Source organism: Brassica oleracea, chromosome C7 (genome assembly GCF_000695525.1).
Source record: "Brassica oleracea var. oleracea cultivar TO1000 chromosome C7, BOL, whole genome shotgun sequence".
Classification (NCBI taxonomy): Eukaryota; Viridiplantae; Streptophyta; class Magnoliopsida; order Brassicales; family Brassicaceae; genus Brassica; species Brassica oleracea.
This window is the reverse complement of record NC_027754.1, coordinates 24,619,333-24,639,587: the sequence shown is the minus strand read 5'-3', so window position 1 is coordinate 24,639,587 and position 20,255 is coordinate 24,619,333. Positions and strand designations below refer to the sequence as shown.

The 20,255-nt window shown below is 38.0% G+C and overlaps 4 protein-coding genes across 8 annotated transcripts; 3 read left to right on the top strand and 1 right to left on the bottom strand.

The window, feature by feature from the left end:
• Positions 1 to 257: 257 nt before the first annotated feature.
• LOC106306403 (kinesin-like protein NACK1) lies at positions 258 to 5,879 on the top strand. 3 transcript variants are annotated; one of them, XM_013743009.1, is made up of 16 exons: positions 258 to 672; positions 875 to 981; positions 1,337 to 1,552; positions 1,661 to 1,750; positions 1,829 to 1,929; positions 2,024 to 2,137; positions 2,220 to 2,301; positions 2,388 to 2,455; positions 2,549 to 2,614; positions 2,702 to 2,826; positions 2,913 to 3,255; positions 3,366 to 3,485; positions 3,569 to 4,389; positions 4,494 to 4,965; positions 5,061 to 5,368; positions 5,468 to 5,879. In XM_013743009.1, the coding sequence occupies exons 3-16, from the start codon at positions 1,339 to 1,341 to the stop codon at positions 5,796 to 5,798; spliced, it is 3,255 nt and encodes a 1,084-aa protein (XP_013598463.1). In that variant the 5' UTR covers positions 258 to 672; positions 875 to 981; positions 1,337 to 1,338; the 3' UTR covers positions 5,799 to 5,879. The 3 variants fall into 3 exon arrangements, with proteins under 3 accessions (XP_013598463.1, XP_013598460.1, XP_013598461.1); XM_013743006.1 differs by having other exon boundaries at positions 826 to 981; positions 5,468 to 5,798; XM_013743007.1 differs by having other exon boundaries at positions 822 to 981; positions 5,468 to 5,798.
• Positions 5,880 to 12,083: 6,204 nt separating this feature from the next.
• Positions 12,084 to 14,126, top strand: LOC106304362 (NAC domain-containing protein 105). Of its 2 annotated transcripts, none has more exons than XM_013740769.1 (3): positions 12,084 to 12,476; positions 12,839 to 13,113; positions 13,357 to 14,126. In XM_013740769.1, the coding sequence occupies exons 1-3, from the start codon at positions 12,305 to 12,307 to the stop codon at positions 13,795 to 13,797; spliced, it is 888 nt and encodes a 295-aa protein (XP_013596223.1). In that variant the 5' UTR covers positions 12,084 to 12,304; the 3' UTR covers positions 13,798 to 14,126. The 2 variants fall into 2 exon arrangements, with proteins under 2 accessions (XP_013596223.1, XP_013596224.1); XM_013740770.1 differs by having other exon boundaries at positions 12,088 to 12,476; positions 13,360 to 14,123.
• A 151-nt stretch (positions 14,127 to 14,277) lies between these two features.
• LOC106304059 lies at positions 14,278 to 15,629 on the top strand. Of its 2 annotated transcripts, none has more exons than XM_013740439.1 (6): positions 14,278 to 14,426; positions 14,495 to 14,590; positions 14,675 to 14,762; positions 14,868 to 14,956; positions 15,047 to 15,158; positions 15,251 to 15,629. In XM_013740439.1, the coding sequence occupies exons 1-6, from the start codon at positions 14,391 to 14,393 to the stop codon at positions 15,424 to 15,426; spliced, it is 597 nt and encodes a 198-aa protein (XP_013595893.1). In that variant the 5' UTR covers positions 14,278 to 14,390; the 3' UTR covers positions 15,427 to 15,629. The 2 variants fall into 2 exon arrangements, with proteins under 2 accessions (XP_013595893.1, XP_013595892.1); XM_013740438.1 differs by having other exon boundaries at positions 14,288 to 14,426; positions 14,865 to 14,956.
• Positions 15,630 to 15,747: 118 nt separating this feature from the next.
• LOC106305407 (GDP-mannose 4,6 dehydratase 1) lies at positions 15,748 to 18,936 on the bottom strand. The gene is given in 4 exon segments (XM_013741784.1): positions 15,748 to 15,834; positions 17,931 to 18,205; positions 18,208 to 18,432; positions 18,435 to 18,936. Coding segments are annotated over 4 exon segments (1,089 nt in total).
• Positions 18,937 to 20,255: the final 1,319 nt, after the last annotated feature.

Sequence of the window (20,255 nt, the reverse complement as noted above, 5' to 3'; positions counted from 1 at the left end):
GAAAAACTCATTATTTTTAATGATAAGGTATATAAATGGCAACGAACTTAAGGTGTAAGTAAGAAAAAAAAAAGCACTGCACATGCATTGCTTTTAGCGAAATACGTTATATAAAGGTAGTCACTAAAATGGACAGCGGGTCTGCAACAACCATGTGCTGTGTTTATTTTATTATGTATATATAAATTTATATGAATAACGATCGAAAACTCCTTTAACGAAATTTAAAACAAGGTTAGGAAAAGGTGTTTGTTGGTGGTACAAAGCATGAAGCCATTGCTTGCGGAATTAGCATTTACAAATTCAACTGGCGATTGTGACTTAACATCGATAATTAGGTGAAGCGGAGATGAATCGAGTAACAAAACATTTTTTTGTTAGTTTCGGAATAACAAAAGAAAGAATTAAAAAAAAAACTGCGAAGGAGGGTAAAAGGGTAATAAAGTGAAAAAATGTGCTTAGTTTAGCGCGGCAGTTTGTAAAGTGGAAGGAAGGCTAATAATAAAAAGAGAGGGGAGGAGTTTGCCAGATTGCAGAAAAACGCCATTAACGATCACAGCTGTGCGAATCCGATTAATCCAGAGAGGGAGAGAGTCATAGAATATCTGGATCTTCTTCTTCTTCTCGGAGCTGCCGTTGGATATCTTCATCGTCTCTGAGCGCGCGGACGAGGTAAGAAGAAGAAATTCATCTAATGCTGCTAATTTACGCTACCGGATGTCGATTTCGTTGTGTCTATAGGAGGAGGCATTGCTTTAATTTTCGACTCCATGCTTGCTCATTATTATTTATTGGAATTTTATTTTCTATGGTGTTTGGAGGCAGGTGTGTGTGTAAGTAATTTGTGAAATTTTTTTTTAAAAAAAAACAAAAGATTCGTGCCCTCCGCCTCACTGCACATGGAGTTAGCGTTGAGGCAGGTCGAACATTCTACAGAAGCGGCGGCTGTGTCATCATCTTAAGGCCTCCTTCCTTCTTTAGGTAAATTGATTCCATTCATAAGCATCTCATTTTGTTTCTTTTGTATTCAATAAAATAGGGGGGGGGACCATTTATACAAACCTATCCTGGAATAGTTATAATATGAATCTTGTTTTTGTCTCTGTCTCCAGAGTCCAGACTCGAGAATCTCGGTTCTCTGATCTTGCTCTGTAACATATTACTTTAGTATCATTATTAGTTTGGTAGAGAAAGAGACACACATGGTTGTTTCGGCATGGAATTTGACCAGATGATTGATTGATTGGACTCAATTATTGACTTATTATTTTGAGTCACATAATATACACTTTGCCTCCATTATATAATGTTTTCATTCTCATTTTCCACTCTGGAGGTATGATGACTACGGAGGCTGATCAGATGCAAGGACCAAGCGGCGGCGGCTGTGAAGAAAAGATTTCTGTTTCTGTTCGTCTCCGACCTTTAAATGACAAGGAAATGTTAAGGAATGATTCCCCTGACTGGGAGTGCATCAACTCTACTACCATCATGTACAGGAGCCATCTCTCTATCTCTGACCGCTCCATGTATCCTTCTGCTTACTCCTTTGGTATATTACATTATTATTATTATTATTATTTCCCCTCCTTTCTTCCATCAATTCAAACCCTCTTCCTTCCTTCTTTCTCTCTTATTATTATTCTCTGCCTGCCTGTAGACAGAGTGTTCGGCCCTGAGTGTTGTACCAGGCAAGTCTATGACCAAGGGGCCAAGGAAGTGGCTTTCTCTGTTGTCAGTGGCGTTAATGGTGTGACATCTTTCCATCTGCATTTCACTCTTCCTCCCTTTTATTCTTCTTCTTCTCTTTATTTATATTGGTTTTCAGCTAGCGTCTTTGCATACGGGCAAACAAGCAGTGGAAAGACATACACCATGAGTGGAATTACTCACTGCACTTTAGTTGATATCTACGACTACATTGACAAGGTAAATTAAAGAAGACAGCATCCTCATATCTCTTACCAGCCCATTCTATATTTTTGTTTCCGTGGTAGTTAATTTATCTGTTTACTGTAAGCAGCACAAGGAAAGAGAATTCATTCTAAAGTTCTCTGCCATGGAGATCTATAATGAGTCTGTACGAGACCTCTTAAGTACAGATAGTAGTCCGCTCAGACTTCTAGATGATCCTGAGGTACATATAATCTTTTCATTCTATATATATCTTTTTGTTTGTTCTGTAATCTCTCATACGAAGTTCATTTTCCTTCTGACAGAAAGGGACAGTTGTTGAGAAACTCACAGAGGAAACTCTGCGAGACTGGAATCATTTCAAGGAGCTCCTTTCTGTTTGCGAAGGTAAAGATCGTCTAAATCTGGTACCTAAATTTTCTAATTTTTTTTTTATTTTGCTGATTTTCATGGTCATCTATAATCATTTGCAGCTCAGCGGCAAATTGGAGAGACAGCTCTAAATGAAGTTAGCTCCCGGTCTCATCAGATTTTGAGATTGGTTAGGCATCTTGTTGATTTATATGTTTTTATGGTTTAACGCTGCATTTCTTTGTGAGCTTTATATCTTACTTCTTCTACTACTTTCTTACAGACAGTTGAAAGCACGGCTCGTGAATTTTTCACTAACGATAAATTTAGTACACTAACAGCAACAGTGGTAAATCTTCTTGAAACTCTTCATCACATTGTCTGCTAAAAAAAAAGTTGTTGAAAAGGATCTATAGAGTAACTACTTGTCCTGCAGAACTTTATTGATCTTGCTGGAAGTGAACGTGCATCTCAGTCATTATCAGCCGGCACAAGGTTGAAAGAAGGTTGTCATATAAACCGAAGTTTGTTAACGCTGGGAACTGTGATCCGTAAGCTAAGGTTAGCTTCCTTCTTCCATAACGATTGTCTTTTTTTATTTTTGCATCACTAATTATTTATTATATGGCTAACATTCATTCATGCAGTAAAGGAAAAACTGGTCACATTCCATTCAGAGATTCAAAACTGACGCGCATACTTCAGTCTTCCTTGGGAGGGAATGCCAGAACTGCCATAATATGTACCATGAGTCCTGCGAGAATCCACGTTGAGCAATCAAGAAACACACTGCTATTTGCGAGCTGTGCAAAGGAGGTGACAACGAATGCACAAGTCAATGTTGTCATGTCTGATAAAGCTTTAGTAAAACACTTGCAGAGGGAGTTGGCTAAACTGGAAAGTGAGTTGAGAAGCCCTGGTCAGCCTTCGGTGGTTGCCTCTGACGCAACAACTGCATTACTGACGGAGAAGGACCTCGAGGTTGAAAAGGTAACGAGACACCCTATTACGATAATAGTAATAATAGCTCATGTTCACATTCCAATCTCACTCTGTAGTTTTCTGAAGATTTGAGTTGTGAACTGTCCCTTTTGTTGCAGCTCAAGAAAGAGGTATTCCAACTAGCACAAGAGCTAAAGCAAGCTCGTTGCGAGATCGAGGATCTTCGACGAATGGTTGGAGAAGGAAAACAAGGACCAAAAGAGACACTATCAACAGAGGTAAGTATGTTAAATCTTACAGAAAGCGAGGCATCCACTTTACTTCAAACTTACTAAAATTTTGTTTTTTGTCTGCTGTACAGGTGGTGCTGGAACATCAGTACCCGAAGCTGAGGGTGCGCAGTACATGGGACTCTGAGAACACAACACCATTAAGCCCTATATCAGCTCACCGTTCCAGTTTGTCTCCACGATCATCTGAATACAGTTATGACGACAACGTCTTCCAGCTTTCAGATTTCAGGATAGATTCTGGCTCAAGTAGTCCATTTCATCAGCATGCCTTTGTAACTCCTTTCCCTGAGGTTACACATGGGGCAGAAACTAAAGACCAATCCCAAGTTCACACAGAAGAAACTGAAGCTCAATCTGATGTTCCTCGGGAGCCGAGGAATGCCTCATCAACATTAGTTATTTTTCCTTCTCCAGACGAAGGTTATGCTGAGGAGGAACGGGTGGGTAAAGAGACTGATGGAAATTCTGAGGATGACTGCAGGGAAGTTCGATGCATAGAAACAGAGATGATGTCAGATGTCACTAGACTACATCCAGAGGAAAATATTCCGCAGAGCAGTCCAGATAGATTTGACGTTGTTAATGCAGAAGAACCAGTATCTTTGACAGAGCCAAAGAACCTACAACTATCCATTGAAGCAGAAGAAGAAGAAGAAGAAGAACCAGTATGTGTGACAGAGCCAAAGAACATACAACCACCAACTGAAACTGAAAAGGAAGAGAAGGAAGAGGAGGAAGAAGAAGAAAAAGTAAAGGAAGTGAGTAGTGCCTCTACTGAACCAAAACAAGAAAGCAAACTCATCAAAACCCCTCCTCCATGCTGTGATTTCAAATCATCTCCTGATGAGTTTGGTACAAGCCGCCTTAGTAGTAGCAATCCGATGCCACCTGCCTCTACTGAACCAAAACAAGAAAGCAAACTCATCAAAACCCCTCCACCATGCTGATTTCAAATCATCTCCTGATGAGTTTGGTACAAGCCGCCTTAGTAGTAGTATTTATCACTCCCTCTCCTGAAAAGCCATTCTCTTGGCTTACGGAGAGAGAATCACAACCGGTCAGAAGCATGAAACTGACTAGAAGTCGAAGCTGCAGAGCAAGCGTGTTATCGAGTTCTTCCCCATCTTGGTTTGAGAAAGATGCTGCTGACACACCGCCAAGTTGGTACGACAAAGGATTCTTCGTCAAAGCAGCTGAAATGCGCGACATCAAGAATGAGAGGTTGCTGCAGGATGAGTTTAGCGGGAGGAGCATGCCAACAACATGGATCGAGAGAAGCTTGAGCGACACCCAAACTGCGCATGCTACTGCTTCTTCTTCACATAACGAAATGTCATCATCACCAAATGAATCACTGTCCCGCCCCTCTGATGTTTCTGTGTTTGAGCTTCAGAGCCCTTCTACAAGCCAGGAGAAAACTGAGGAAACTGCTGCTCAGAAAGACAAGCGAATCATTCATTGCTCGGTTAGTTTTTTTTTTTCTTTGCCTGTATTTGGTTCAAGTTTACTTTTTTTTTTTTAACTTTAAAAATTCACTCGAGTCGACATGTTAACTAACAGATGGAGGAAATAGAACAGAAGTTGTTCTTGGGGTTGAGTTCGACAAAGAGTTTCAAAGACGCTGCACTGGACCCAATACAAGACTACTTAGACACGCCTTTGAATTGGCCGGAAGAGTTCAAGAGGCTACAGCGGGAGATAATAGAGTTATGGCACACGTGTAACGTCTCCATGGCCCACCGAAGCTACTTCTTCCTATTGTTCAGAGGGGATCAGAAGGATTGCTTGTACTTGGAGGTCGAACTCCGTAGACTCAAGTACATCGCCCAAAATAGCAAACCCACCGACGATCTGAGCCTAGTGTCCAGGTTTCCACATTTTATTTTATATATATATCTATCTCTTTTTTTTTGGTTTAGTACTAACTATTTAATTATATATTGTGTGGGAAACAAACAAACAAGCAGCACGAAGGCGTTGACTAGAGAGAGGTTTAAGCTGAGCAAGCTGATGCAGAGGAAACTATCCAAGGAAGAGAGAGAGAACTTGTTCTTGAGATGGGGAATTGGGCTGAATACAAGGCACCGGCGGGTCCAGCTGGCGCACAGACTCTGGTCTGATTACAAAGACATGGGTCATGTCCGAGAGAGTGCCTCCCTCGTTGGTAAGCTCCATGGATTCGTCGACATGAACTTGACTTCCTCTGACATGTTCGGCATCAACTTTGCTTTCAGACCACCTCGTCCCAAGAAATCTAGTCTTTGGAAACGCAGCGTTTTGTCCCTCTCCTTTTTGTAACTTGGTAGTAGTATGTAAAGCACACTATAAAGAAATGTTCTCAAATGAAATCACAATCTTCTTTTATATTGTTCCTGTTGATTTAAGTCGTCTCTCTCCCATTAGTGAATTTGAAGGTAGTGCATCAGACTAATGCAATTTATGTTTTCCCTTGATGATCCTCAGAGCCAAAGTTGCAATTAATCAACATTAAGTTTCTTCTTGTGTTAAATTTTGTTTGAAGCATTTATAGAATCTAGGTTTAGTATAACTCGTTTATAATAACTCAATAATAATCTTAATGAAAATCACTCAAAACTTTAACCTCACATACTCATAAAACTCATAAGTTATACCACACATTGGTATCTTCTTATTTATATAGAGATTATATATCTCCTGATCTATCTAAACTTAACATATTTCCTAATCCTTTCACGAACCATAACTCGGTAGGATTAGTTTGCTTGGTTCTCAAGCTAACTTCAGATAAGTAACAATGAGCAATGCTTTTCCTTCGAGAATTGCCGCTGACAATGAAAATGGTTTTAATTCCAGGATTGATGTGGTATACGCTTGGTTACCTTCTGAGTGCAGTAGATAGGACATGTTGAGCACAAGATTAAACATTGGGGTGATTGATTCAACTGTAACCGTAAAAATTTTACTTTAGAATTTAGGCCGTAGGATTTTTTGATGTAGGTTTAGGGAATGTAACTTTAAAATTTCCTACAACTAAAAAGATGAAGCTTTATTTTCTGAGGCTTTAGAAAATAAGGTTGTTACATCCATTTTTTTATTTTTTGGGCTGTTTGGTGATTGCAGAGACTTTAACTAAACACTAAAGTTAAAGTCACATCCTGCAACCCAACCAATCAACTCATTGTTTCCAAGACGTCAGTAAATCCCATGCAGTTTTTTTAAAGTAATTATTAGATTTTAACCTGCGCTTTCAAAACGCGGGAATGTCTGTTTTTAAAATATCTTATTTTATAACATATTATATTTTCTGCAATATATATAGTTTCTAAAAATTATATAATGTATTTTTTGTATATGTGTATTAGTTGTTTTATATATTTAGGATGATCATTTTTGAGATGTAAAGCTAATAATATATAATCTGATGCTAATATATAGTAGTTGTTTTACATGTTTGTAAATTTATGGGATTGAGAAGTTTAGATTTTTTGATTGATTGTGGATATTGGTGGCGGATTTTTATTTTTTAAAAGAGTTGGCTCGAATATTTGAATAATTGGCTTTAATGGTGGAATATAATTGGTGAGAACAAAAGTGACTAGAAATTGATTATATTAAATATTGCTTATAAATAGATGATTTCTGATTGGTTGTAGTTAATGTGATGTTTTTTTTTTAAAACAATGGCATTTTTTTGTAAATAACTCTAAAAAGTATGAGCATAATCTTAATAGGAATTATGCTTTAATAATATAGATAGTATAGATTATTAAATACAAGATACAAGATAGATTATTAAATAATATATATTTTTAACTATGAGATAGATTAACACATGTCACAATCTAAAATATATAATTGTTATGTGTCGCGATCATGTTAATTAACAATTTTGAAGAACCAATCTTTGTATAATAAGATATATCTTTTGATTAGGATTTAAAAAAGCAAAATTCGTATTAAATAATATATATAATAAGATTTTTAATAAAATTTGTTTTTGTTAATATCTTAGTATATAGTCCCTATGTTCCTGAAAAGTATGATTTTCTAAAGTGTTCACGCTTATTAAGAATTCAATAAATATTTATAATTTAATTTTTCTTTTTACTTAATTATATAATTTCCAATAACTTTTCACCAATGAAATTTAATCAATTCAAATATTTTCATTTAATGTTTCTTAAAAGTATAAAAAGTTTCTTAAACATATAGAAAATCTATCTTTGTCGAACAAGTAAAAAATCTAAAATATCTTACTTTCGGGAACGGGAGAGTATATTTTTAATTATGAGATAGATTAACACGTGTCATAATCTTAAATATACAATTGTCATGTGTCCCGATCACGTTAATTAACAACTTTGAAGAACCAAATTTTATGTAATAAGATTTTAACCGGCCCTAACCGGAAATCTGGTATCGATTACAACTTTGGATCCGAAAAAAATAATTGTTTAGTTCAACTAGATCCTCTTACCAAACCTAACCAGCACAGTTCACTAGCCAGTTTTGATATCCACATAATCGTTCACCGTTCTTAACGATAGGAGAAGTGGAATTAATGCGGTTTTACCCATGTATTTACTATCAAAGCTATTGAGATGGACTCCATTGCGAGCCATGTGGTTGCAGCCACTTCGCCCATCATTTTCCCTAATTCTCTTCTACCCAGTTCTACCTCGACACCAGTTTCAACCCTTGTGGTACTTCCTTGTGACATTAGTCTTGTTGGAAAAAAAGAACCAAAATCCAAGTACCATTGCCAAAGTGGACTATCTCATTTCGCTAGCCACAATTAATCTCGGTCCTGAGGACGTGTATGTGTCTATGATAGCTTATTCTGCTTCTACAGTTTTTTTGCACCAAAGAAACTATTGAGTCTCTGACTCTAGAATATGCCCAAATTTTACCAGTCACCGATAATTTTATTGCTCATGCAACCACTACGGTCTTGGGAGATAATAGTAGACAAAATGCGATTTTGGCTCTAATAAATTAGCCCCGTTAATCTCTCTAGAAAAAGGATGTCCAGTAGATTTGGCCAAAAAAACTGATTCAATGGATTTATGACACCTTTTGGAAAAATAATATTTAGAGAACAACCAGTTAAACCTTCACCAAAGGCTATGGAGATGCAAACATAATGTTTGGGTCGTGGAAAGAGAAACCCAAAGATTATGTTTGCATCAACATCACCATTTGATCGGTTAAAACAACATCAACTATACTCTAAAGGGGGAAACATGTGGCTAAAGTAATTAAAACCCAACAGAAATTTGGCTAGAAAACGTAGTTACCCTAATCATATATAGAGTGTTAACCCGGACCAGTTCCTAATAAATATGTAGGCATATATTTTCTTCAGGTATCATCATTCTCAGATATATCAGCGGCGCTTAAGTCAAAACACTAACAGAAGACGTTTCATCGATCAGGGTTAGTATGAGTGTATAAGTGAATGATTTCAATCATGTAATCCTTGATCATGGTTATATTGAAAATTCTTTTTTTCTTCTATTATATTATATACATTATAACTGATGAATAGGGAAATGGATATTAATTACTTCCTTTTACACCAGAGCATGATTAATAAATCACGTTTATTTGTCAATGCGCTGGTTCACAACTTCAGATACAACTGATAAAGAGTAAGGTATGAATGTTTATCACGACGAAGAGCGTAATGTGGGGTCATTGTTGATTTATTGTATTTGTATGTTTATTTGCTACTCTCACAAGTCTCTCTCAACTCAAACAGTCAAACCCATCGCTTTGTTTTCCTTCTACGTAAAGAGCATAACAGTTTACCCAATACGACTTAGCCACGTGTGTTCTACTTAACCTTCTCTTCTTCCCCAGCATTCTTTCCTTCGCATTTTTCTTCCACCAGCTGCGCTGAAAATGACCAAATTACCCCTAGTAGAAGTTGACTCCTATAAGAATTAATTACATAAACCATGAAAGCTATGCGCAAACGGAAGGGCTCCACAATGTCCATTGTCAAGTTCTATAAAAGCGAGTCTTTTTAGACCATTTACGTCGCTTGTTGCTAGTATATATATATATATATAAAATTATACATCCCTCATTTATTTAATGTTATTGTTTTACTTTATCCTCTTTAGACCATGATTATCGGCGTCCCAAAAGAGATATCGTAGCATTAATCAGATTTTAATTAAATGAAAAACTTGCAATTAAAACTGGGACGGCCTTAGTTAAGAGTTTTTCGGTGGCGTCCTAAGGAGACATGTGCCGTGTCGCGAATGGCAAAAAAAAAAGGTAGGGCAAAATCGATTTGAGAACGAGAAACACTTTCCTCGTCGGATCTCTCTTCTCTCTCGATCTCTCCTTTTCTCTCCCGATCTCTCGGTTCTCTCTTCTATCTCGAAATCTCGATATCTCGACGGTGCTCTCGCGACGGTTCTCTCGACAGTGCTCTCTCGACGGTTCTCTTGATATCTCGACGGTGCTCTCTCGACTCTCGGCGGTTCTCCTCTCGATCTCTCGACGCTTCTCCTCTCGACTCTCTACGGTTCTCTTCTCGATCTATAATCGGCTTTCTAGTCTGTGAGAGTGTGAGAGAGTGTGCTTATTTGATGAAAGTGATATGTGTTTCGGAAATCAATACTAATTTGATGAAACTGAATTATTTTTCGTTTGATTCTGAGTCTTTTGTTAGGTGTGGTTCATCTGCAATTACCGGGAAAGGAAACAACTCTAAGAAGAACAATCATTTCGTCCAAAGTTGAAGGTAATTGACTTTCTCTTCAGCTCTCAAAGTAATCTTGTTCGTATAATGACATGATAGTAATCTAGTTTGTATTCTTGAAATAACTCTCTAGTTTGTTTGCAACCAAATCGTCTAGACTTGGACTCTTGTTTCTGTAATGAACTATGCTAGTTTGTATACCTTTATTGCTAGTTTGCCATGTTTGAAATGAAAGGCTAGTTTGATTGCGACCAAGTCTATTATGTAAATGTCATCATTAACGGTTACTTAATGCACTTGCAAAGTTGGTTGTGTAATATGTAATAACTGAGATGTACTAAGAAAAAACCAAGAAGCCGTGCGAAAAGATGTTGAGCGTGCCTTCGGAGTCCTGCAAGCTAGATTCGCGGTTGTTAGAAATCCATCTAATTTATAGGATAAAAACAAAATATGAAATATTATGAGAGCATATATCATACTCCATAATATGATTGTCGAAGATGAACGAGATTCCTACACTAACGTTTCAGAATTTCAACAAGGAGAAGATGTGGATCCCACTTTTGTAGTCAAACGGACTACAAATCTCGGTACTACAATGGGACGTCGAGCAGAAGTTCGGGATACACAAGGCCATCAACAATTAAAAGAAGATTTGATTGAAAATATATGAGCTAAATTTGGACATTTCCCGAATATCTACAATGTTTAAGTTTCTATTAAATCAATAAAATGTTTGTTTGCTTTTTTTTTTAATGTTTGTAATTTTTTTCCTTATTTTTTTTTCCAAGTTTGTAATTTTCTCATGTTTTATATTTTAATGTTAAATGTTTTATTTTAATTTTATCTTGTAAATGTCATTACTTATTAAAAATATGTAATTTATTTACTAAGAGATATCTAAAAGTTCTACCAATAATCCTAATTTTTAGCATTGTCCTTAATTTTTTCTCTTAACATCAAAATAATATTAAACTAATCTAAGGACTTAGAAATTAGTCCCACCAATAATCATGCCCTTATACAACGATCCAACGACTTTCAAACACATGTATTTCTTGTGCTTAATTATACGTGATCCATATGAGCCTTGGATTCATCGCAAAGCCCTAATTTTTAGTTCTACAATCATCTCATGTATTTTATATACTGTAACCCTTCTTTGGGTGGCCAGCATACAAAAAAAACTCACGCATATATATTCATTAAGTTATTTACTCGATCGGATCATCGGTTCACTGAGTCACTGACTAGCTTTCTAGGTAAAATACACTATAAATAGATGTGTTTGTAACTTTGTATATAATATGTAGGCGTTAGGCGTGAGATGGAATGTAAGTGAGAAACATGTAACTCTTTTGCGAACACAGAAATCAGAGTGCTGACACGAGAATTAACGACAAAGAGACAAGAAAGGTGTTACATCAGCTACACAAACGTCATGCTGTAACTGAAAATGTAACAATATGACATCGATCTTCAGTAATTCCAGTAGTTATTCTTTTCAATATTTGGGAAATAATATATATAAAGAGGAAGAATAGAAAATATGATTTAAAAATAGAGAATACAGGATTGAAGAAGAAGACATCATTTGGAGCATGAAGTAACACCAAGCAAAATGATGATATTTCAGCTTCTGTCTCCCGTTTCTCTCAAAACGGAGCCACCCACCTTTTAAAAATAAAAATAATTCCTTTTCCAATATCCCCATTCTAAGTTCTAACATAATCATTACCTTGGTTTCATATATTAATTATTAGATTCATATATTTCTGTACCTATATATGTATATCCACAACGTAGATACACTTTTTGTATATATATAAATACATATATGTGGATATGTATACGCGCACGCATAGAAGCAGTGATGGTGAGTGAGGCCAACGCGAAATGAGCATATGATTACACTCTGAAGTTCAAACCACACACGTCGACGTTCAAGTGGACGGTCCATATATCTCTCTTTCCTATACCTAATTAGCATCTTCTCGCTCTCTGTTTTTATTGATAGAGTCGGTTGGGGTTTCTTCTACGGTCGATCTTCACTAGCTCGATCAAGAAGAAACCAGCAAAATATAAACACTTGAAGATTTTATCAAAGATGATGGGGCCGGTGGATCAAGAGTCGTCAATACCGCCCGGTTTTAGGTTTCATCCGACAGATGAAGAGCTTGTTGGATATTACCTCAAGAAGAAAGTCGCATCCCAAAGTATTGATCTCGATGTTATCAGAGAAATTGATCTCTACAAGATCGAACCATGGGATTTACAAGGTATATATCTATCTTATATGCTTCTGAATCGCAATATGTACATATACTCGTTACTCGTATATATAAATATATATTTGATGATCAATCGTTTATATAGAACACATTTTTTAGAAGTTTGGTCCCATCTTTATTTATGCAATTTATGCATCCAATATTTCTATCTATATATAAGATTTGTGTACATCTCTAGACATGTCCAAGGAGAAATTAGGGTTTTCATAACTAATGAATAAACGGACGACAATTACACATCCAAGCAACCTATCATTCATGCGCTATCAACGTCGATCCACATATAAGTTAATACTAGAATTTGTAGTTTGAAAGAGTTATATGATCTATGATACTGGATACACGTGTAGAGAGATGCAGGATAGGGTACGAGGAGCAAAAGGAGTGGTACTTTTTCAGCCACAAAGACAAGAAGTATCCGACTGGGACGAGGACTAACCGAGCCACCATGGCTGGTTTCTGGAAAGCCACAGGCCGGGACAAGGCCGTTTACCTCAACTCCAAACTAATTGGTATGAGAAAGACTCTCGTCTTTTACCGCGGTCGAGCTCCCAACGGCCAAAAATCCGACTGGATCATCCATGAATACTACAGCCTAGAATCCCACCAGAACGCTCCTCAGCAGGTACATTTATACATTATGACGTATTCTTCAGTACTTTTTCCTCTTAACTTATAGAAGTTTCACCTTTTTAGATCAATACTAGTTATAGTGGGCTGCCACTATATGCATACGTAGAAAAATAAAGTGTTTTTAAAACATATATGTAGGCTCTAGTGTTGTGCGTGTCTTTTTCTTGGTCTGAAAAGTACGTAAAAGAAACAAAATAATATCAGTTATTGATGATGTGAATCAAAATGGTGATAGCAGGAAGAAGGATGGGTAGTGTGTAGAGCATTTAAGAAACGAACGACCGTCCCGACAAAAAGAAGACAAATTTGGGATTCGAACTGTTTCCTATACGACGATGCTACCCTCTTGGAACCTCTCGACAAGAACGTCCTCATCAAGCGCGCCAAACATAACACTGATGGTCTAGCGGTCACACCGTTTAAGCAAGAACTACCCTCTGAGGCCAACAAAATCGTTGATGATGGATTCTTTGGCTCTATGTACCTTAAATCCATGGGTGATGATGAATTATCTCAGCTTCCTCAGCTAGAGAGCCCCTCTCTCGCCTCAGACAAGTTGCCGGAAACAACTAGCCGCACGGGGGAAGATGACGTTGGCGCTGAGAAGAGGATGACGGATTGGAGAGCGCTTGATAAGTTCGTGGCGTCTCAATTCTTGATGAATGGCGAAGAATAAAAGCTTTTTTGGGGGTGATAGTATACCGTTCAATGCATGCATGCATAAGAAACGTCGTCGTTACGTGGAATTATATATGATCTTAATAAAAAGCAACGAAGGGAAGGATTTTGGATGGATAAGCAGAAGATGAGAGTGGAATAAGATTATATATAACGCTCTACACTTGCTGAGTTTTTCGTGTAATGTATAAGCAGTGGCTTAAAGAAAAATACGTTCTTTATTATTTCGGTGTTTTTGCATTTTCAGTAATTAAATAATTAGTAAGGTGGGCTAAAAGTGGGCCCATATTAAATGGGCTTTGTCTAGCATGCGCGGTGAAGCATGGTTAGTTTAATTCATGCTTTGTCTCCCCCATTAAATATCCGACGTGCTGTCGTTACCTTGATCTGTTTGAAAACATACTGTCGTCTAAATACCGTGAAAAGGGGGATTTGAAACGGCAAGGTGTTGAATTGTAGAAAACTGAAACGTCATGAAGTTTCTTCGCCTTAAGTTGAAATAGCTAATCTCTCTCTTTCATTCTCCTCGGGGGAACCGGACCTGCGCTGAAACAAACAATTGGATTCCAAAGTTGGTTCACAATCAATCACATGGGGGCATCAGATTCAACGCTATTAGGCGCTCAGGTAATAAATAGATAATTCGCGATTTGATTATTCAGCCATTTCGGCTAACCGTTGGAATGAATTAACAGGAGAATAGAGTAGGAGGTGGAGATGTGATAACAACCATCTCTCAACGATCCGAGAAAGTGGATCCCATTCTCGATAATCTTAAATCACTCACAGTTGTGAGTTACTACTAACTACTACTCTTTTGCTTTTTGCGTAATCGAAACACTGTTGATTTCTTAAAAAAATTGTAAAATTGGCAGAGCAGGCCAATATTGAAGTCAGCTCCTCCCAGGGAAAGTAGCTTAACAGACATATTGGTGAGGAAAGCTTTATCGAGCTCCTCTTCCAGTGAGTTTGTATCTTTATACCTAATTAATTTATATGTTTGTTTTCTCGTTTTTCATTTTTTTTTCCTAATCGAATTTCTTGCTCAATGTTTCCTTTTCCCAGAAGATACGGTGGATCCTCAAATACTTGTTGAGCTTTTCTCCATTTACCGTGAATGGCAAGACACCAAAGCTCAAGATATTACCACCAGACAGGTCCGTCTGAAAAATCTATGTGCCTCTTTCTTCTCACAATTTGGTTTGTAAATGAATTATTTATAACCATGTTTCTTCTCATGTGTCTAGGAAGATATAGAAAACAAGATTGAAGTGGCAGATGCTTTGGCCACTAAACTTCTACAGAGGTTTAACCACTCCGTTTCTGCTATGAGGACCACTTCCCACCATTTATCTCAAGGTACCCTACCTATATATATATATCATTCATCCCTTTGTTGAAGAATACATGGGATTCACACTTTAACTAGATATATATATTCTTCTTCTTAGTTCATGGGCTGCAGGTGGAGCTTGGGGAGCTTAAAGGAAGGTTGACTGAGGTGATCAACAACTGCTATTCATTATGTAAAAGAATTAATTCTGAGGGACCTGAATCTCTTAGGTCAACAGTGACCCCCTTTGTTCTTGCACCTCCTGAGTCGGTCTCTTCTAAACAAGAGGCATAAGAGTCAATACTCTTGTGTGACCATTGATAAGATTGGCTGTATACTTCCCACTAGTCTTTGATTTTGCATAAATGCAAGATGATGTTTCTATTGTTCCATTGTGTTTTTCTTTTGTACTTCACGCTTTCGGTACTTGTTTTTGTTAAGTTTGTTTTCCGATTTGTATAATCCAATTGTTGTAACGTAGGAAAATTCATATGTTATTCGCTTTGATACAAAATCAAACAAGAAAAATGGAAAGAAAAAAAACTTGAAACAGAATATTAGATTCAGATAATGGTAAGCCTCTTTTTTTTTTGGTTTGGCAAGCAGCCTCGAGTTTTAAGGTTGCTGCTGAGCTTCCATGTAACCAGCATCAACCAGCACTTTCTCCCTCTTAGCCATCTCCAGATCTTCGTCCACCATCATCTTTTTTTTTTTCTTTTTTTTTAATGAATGTTAAATTTATTCACCAAAAAAACCTTATTACAAGAAATCTTATACTTTACTACTCAAAAGATAAGCAAAGTTTGAAACCATAATTGCATTAGCTCCTCCATACTCTTGTTCCACTCTTGCGCACCAAACTGATTCTGTTTCTAATACCTTTCTCAAGGCATCATTTTATCACCGTGCCTTACCTTGTTCCTTTCTATCCACAATGCGTATAAGACAGCCTGGAATGCATATCTGATACATACCAGACTCTTGTTCTCCCTTGTCCGCTCAGAAATAATGCATATAATCCCTGACCAGTCCGTAGTATAAGAATTCCGCAACAACCCTTTAGCAATGAATTCCCAAACTTGAGCAGACAAGTTGCATTCAAAGAATAAGTGATTTCTCGATTCAGGTGCATTTTTGCAAAGAACACAGACATCATCAACTCCCCTGACTCCATTTCACCACTCTATCCATAGTCGACATCCTATTTCTCACTGACAGCCACGCCATGAAAGCATATTTCTGAGTCGTTTGCGAAAACCAAATGCCTTGAACCCAATTACAAAGTGTCTTTTTTCTCTCAACTGATCCCAAGTTTCCTGAGTAGAGAACTCCTTCTTATACCCTGAGACTCTTTTCCAAAGATAAGTATCAAGATTGCCTGAATTCAGATTATTCTCAATGATACGTAACTCCTCTTCAATCTCATTAAGCACACATGTACGGTGCCTTCTTCTTCGAACACTTAACACTGCCTCCTCTACTGTAGCATTCTTTTTCACCCCCATGTCAATGATCCCCCTAGCACCCAAAAAATCTGAGAGAACCCCTTTCCCAGACCAATTATCAAACCAAAAAGAGATGTTTCTTCCATTTCCCACTTAAATCTTAAAAAACAGCTTAGCCACGCTTCTCAACTTCAACATCTTATGCCACATCCAAGAACCCATTTGCATCTTTGAGTTAACTTCCCAAAAGCTTCGCCTTTAAACAAGTTAGCTCGAATCCATTTCCCCCAAAGAGATTCACCTGTTAACATTCTCCATATCAGTTTGAGACCATAAACCTTATTGACTTCTCTCAAGTTTCTGATCCCCAAACCTCCTTCACTTTTAGTACATCAGATATCTTTCCAAGCAACCTTTGCATTTGAAGATTTAAGAGATGGCCCGATCCATAAGAAAGCTGAGCATATTTGTTCCACTTCCTTTATACAACTGCACGGTAACCGGAACACTGTCGCCCATAAGTTAACTATACTGATGAGAACATAGTTTATTAACTGAAATCTTCCAGCGTATGACAAGAATCTGCACGTCCAAGAACTTATTTTGCTTCTATCTTCTCCAAAAGAGGGACATAATCTTGTTTCTTCATCCCTTGTGTCATTAGCGGAAGACCTAAGTAACGAACAAGGAGCTCTCCAACTGCGAACTTAAAATTCGACAAGATACTTCTCTTCTCTACATCCAAAACTCCCGCCATATAGATTGTTAATTTCTTCACACTGATGCTCAATCCAGACCACGCCTCAAGCTCTTCAAACACAGTTAACACACCTTGTACAGACTGCTTCGATCCTTCAACAAACAGCATTAAATCATCTGCAAAACATAGGTGTGTGATCGAGAGAGATTGACAACCCGGGTGAAACTTGAATTTTCCTTTAGCCACTGCTCTATCAATTTTCCTTGATAATACATTCATACACAATACGAACATGTACAACGAAAGGAGCAACCCTGACGGAGTCCTCTGAAGCTTTGAAAGTAACTCACAAGATCACCATTAACTTGCACCGAGAACGAATGACTCGTTATGCATAGTTCTATCCAATGAATGAACTTCTTAGGAAATCCCAAGGCACTCAGACTCTTCAATACAAACTTCCATTGCACAGAATCAAATGCTTTAGATATATCAATTTTCATAACACACCTTGGAGTAATTGTGTCCTTATGATTATCCTTGACGAGTTCTAAAGCTAGAAGGACGTTCTCCATGAGCAACCGACCTTTAACAAACACTGACTGGTTCTCTGTGATGATCTGAGGGACCAGTCTCTTTAGCTTATTAACCACCATCATCTTCACCAGCTGCTCGAACCCTACTTTGGGCTTCCACTTCAACACCTCCTTCACCTTGCTCGCATCTCCTTTCAGATTGTCAACCTCCGTTGGCCTGAATTACCTCTTGTCAAACTCCACGTGGTTTTTCCAGCTGAGGCCGAGGTACCCGAAGGACACCTCAAGAAACTCCTCCACGGTGTGCGACCCCTCAGTTGCCACCACGTAATCATATGGTTTCTCCTGCTGCAGCATCAGCCACATTGCCTCCATGTAGTCCCCTGCGAACCCCAGTCTCGTGACGCCTGTATGTTTCCCAGGAAGAGCTTCATCTGCAGTCCGACTTTGATCCTCCCCAGGGCCAAGGTTATTTTCCAAGTGACGAAGTTCTCACCTCGGCGAGGTGACTCGTGGTTGAATAGGATCCTGTTACAGGCGTACATGCCGTATTCTTCTCGGTAATTGACTGTGTACCAGTGAGCGGCGCATTTGGAGGCATCATAGGGAGATCTTGGGATTGCGGAGGAGGAGTTGACTCAAACACCTCTGAGGAACAAGCCTGGTAGTACTTGATGTTACGGCCATTGTCAGCCATGTGAGACCTGACTGCCTCCAGGAGACGGAGACCTCCAGTAGCTACGACATTAGCAGTGTAGTCAGGGATCTCGAAGGAGACATCAACGTGGGACTGAGCATCAAGGTTGTAGACCTCGTCAGGCTTGATGACGTCGAGCCAACGGCGGAGGGAGGAGGCATCAGAGAGATCAGCGTAGTGGAGCTTCATGCGAGCTTTGTTGGCATTGTGGGGATCGACGTAGATATGGTTGATCTGCTGGGTGTTGTAATTTGAGGATCGTCGGATCAGACCGTGGACTTGATAGCCTTTTCGGAGCAGGAACTTGGTCAGGTATGATCCATCATGCCCGGTGATCCCGGTGACTAGTGCACCCTTAGTCAGCGCAATGTGAGAATCATTGGCATTAGGAGCTTTGGATCTGGACACGTTGTCTTGGGAGGCCATTGAGAGATGAGGTGTGTTTGATATATTTTAAGCTCCTAGTAACACCACCTCTTGTATATAGAGAGTAGAGACCATGGAAGAAAGTGAGAGAAAGAGGTGGGGTTAGTTTGGTAACTCGAAGAGTGAAGCTGTAGTAACCCAGCTACGTAAAGTCGTAGCCGTTTGGCAAATCGCCGGCAAACGTCGACAGAATGTGCCCGACTGGTTTAAACGCAGCGGTTGCGGTTACGGATGCGGGTGGTTGCTGTTTCAAGTGTTATTAAGCGTTTTGTATGAATGGTACATCGTTTGAAAATTGTTGCATTTGCGAGATATTTGTGACTGGTTGATTATAAGATATTACAGCGGTTTAATAATAAATTACCCATATTAACATATTATAACATTAAATATTAACATATTATAACATTAAAAAATATAAAAAAATATACTATTGTAATAAAATATAATAATTGTCAATATAATATGATTAATAAAAATATTATGTTTATTTATAAAAAAATTAAATTAGTTGAAAGTTATAATTTTAATAAAATTTGTTTTGAAGATTTATATTAAAAAAAAATTAAAAGTATTTTATTTCATTTTATATATGTGTATATCTTTATATATGTGTGCATATAAATGTTTAAAAATTCTAATAAATAGTTAGTTTTGTTATAAAAGAGATGTTGTGTAAGCTTATTATTACTCATGAACAGAGGTCTATATTTATACAAGTATTAGACCGTCTTATTTAGACCTTCATAAGAGAAAAAGAAATCATATTCCTATCCTAAATACATATGGAAAAGGATAAACATCAAGTATAGATAAATGTAAACTCTCATTCGTCTAAGTCATTAGCGAATGGACCGTATGGATAGCTGATGGACCGGACTGTTTGGGCCTGATATGGATCGATCACCACTTGGTTTATAACACTCCCCCTTGATCGACACATCCGGTTCAGGGCTTGTAACATGCTTAATGTTGCCTCATTAAAACCTTTCCAGGAAAACTCAGTGGGACAAAACCATGGATAAGGAAAAAGAGTACAACACATGAACTCCCCCTGGCTTGTACCCCCGTGTATGTTCTTCAAGTTTGCGCATGGACAATTTGATGGTTTAGCTTCATGGGCGCCAAGTCTTGAACTGGTCCTTTAATTGGCACGTCCCAAACTGATAGATAAATTTCATGGATGTGGTTGGTGTAGACATGGTGAAGAAGTTGGCTGACATATCATATGACTGAACTTGTAGTCCTTTGAGCTTCTTGAACGTTGATGTAGGAATAGCTCTTGCCGAATTGTAACTTGAGTTATCTTGTAACTCTCA

Excerpts from the sequence above, each read along its gene's own strand:
- LOC106306403 (XM_013743009.1), top strand. The coding sequence starts at position 1,339 with ATGATGACTACGGAGGCTGATCAGATGCAAGGACCAAGCGGCGGCGGC. Across the intron at positions 1,751-1,828 it reads TGTTGTCAGTGGCGTTAATG|CTAGCGTCTTTGCATACGGG; the intron begins GTGTGACATCTT and ends ATTGGTTTTCAG. Across the intron at positions 2,827-2,912 it reads ACTGTGATCCGTAAGCTAAG|TAAAGGAAAAACTGGTCACA; the intron begins GTTAGCTTCCTT and ends TCATTCATGCAG.
- LOC106304362 (XM_013740769.1), top strand. The coding sequence starts at position 12,305 with ATGATGGGGCCGGTGGATCAAGAGTCGTCAATACCGCCCGGTTTTAGG. Across the intron at positions 12,477-12,838 it reads CGAACCATGGGATTTACAAG|AGAGATGCAGGATAGGGTAC; the intron begins GTATATATCTAT and ends ATACACGTGTAG. Across the intron at positions 13,114-13,356 it reads ACCAGAACGCTCCTCAGCAG|CAGGAAGAAGGATGGGTAGT; the intron begins GTACATTTATAC and ends AAATGGTGATAG.
- LOC106304059 (XM_013740438.1), top strand. The coding sequence starts at position 14,391 with ATGGGGGCATCAGATTCAACGCTATTAGGCGCTCAG. Across the intron at positions 14,591-14,674 it reads ATCTTAAATCACTCACAGTT|AGCAGGCCAATATTGAAGTC; the intron begins GTGAGTTACTAC and ends TAAAATTGGCAG. Across the intron at positions 15,159-15,250 it reads TTCCCACCATTTATCTCAAG|TTCATGGGCTGCAGGTGGAG; the intron begins GTACCCTACCTA and ends TCTTCTTCTTAG.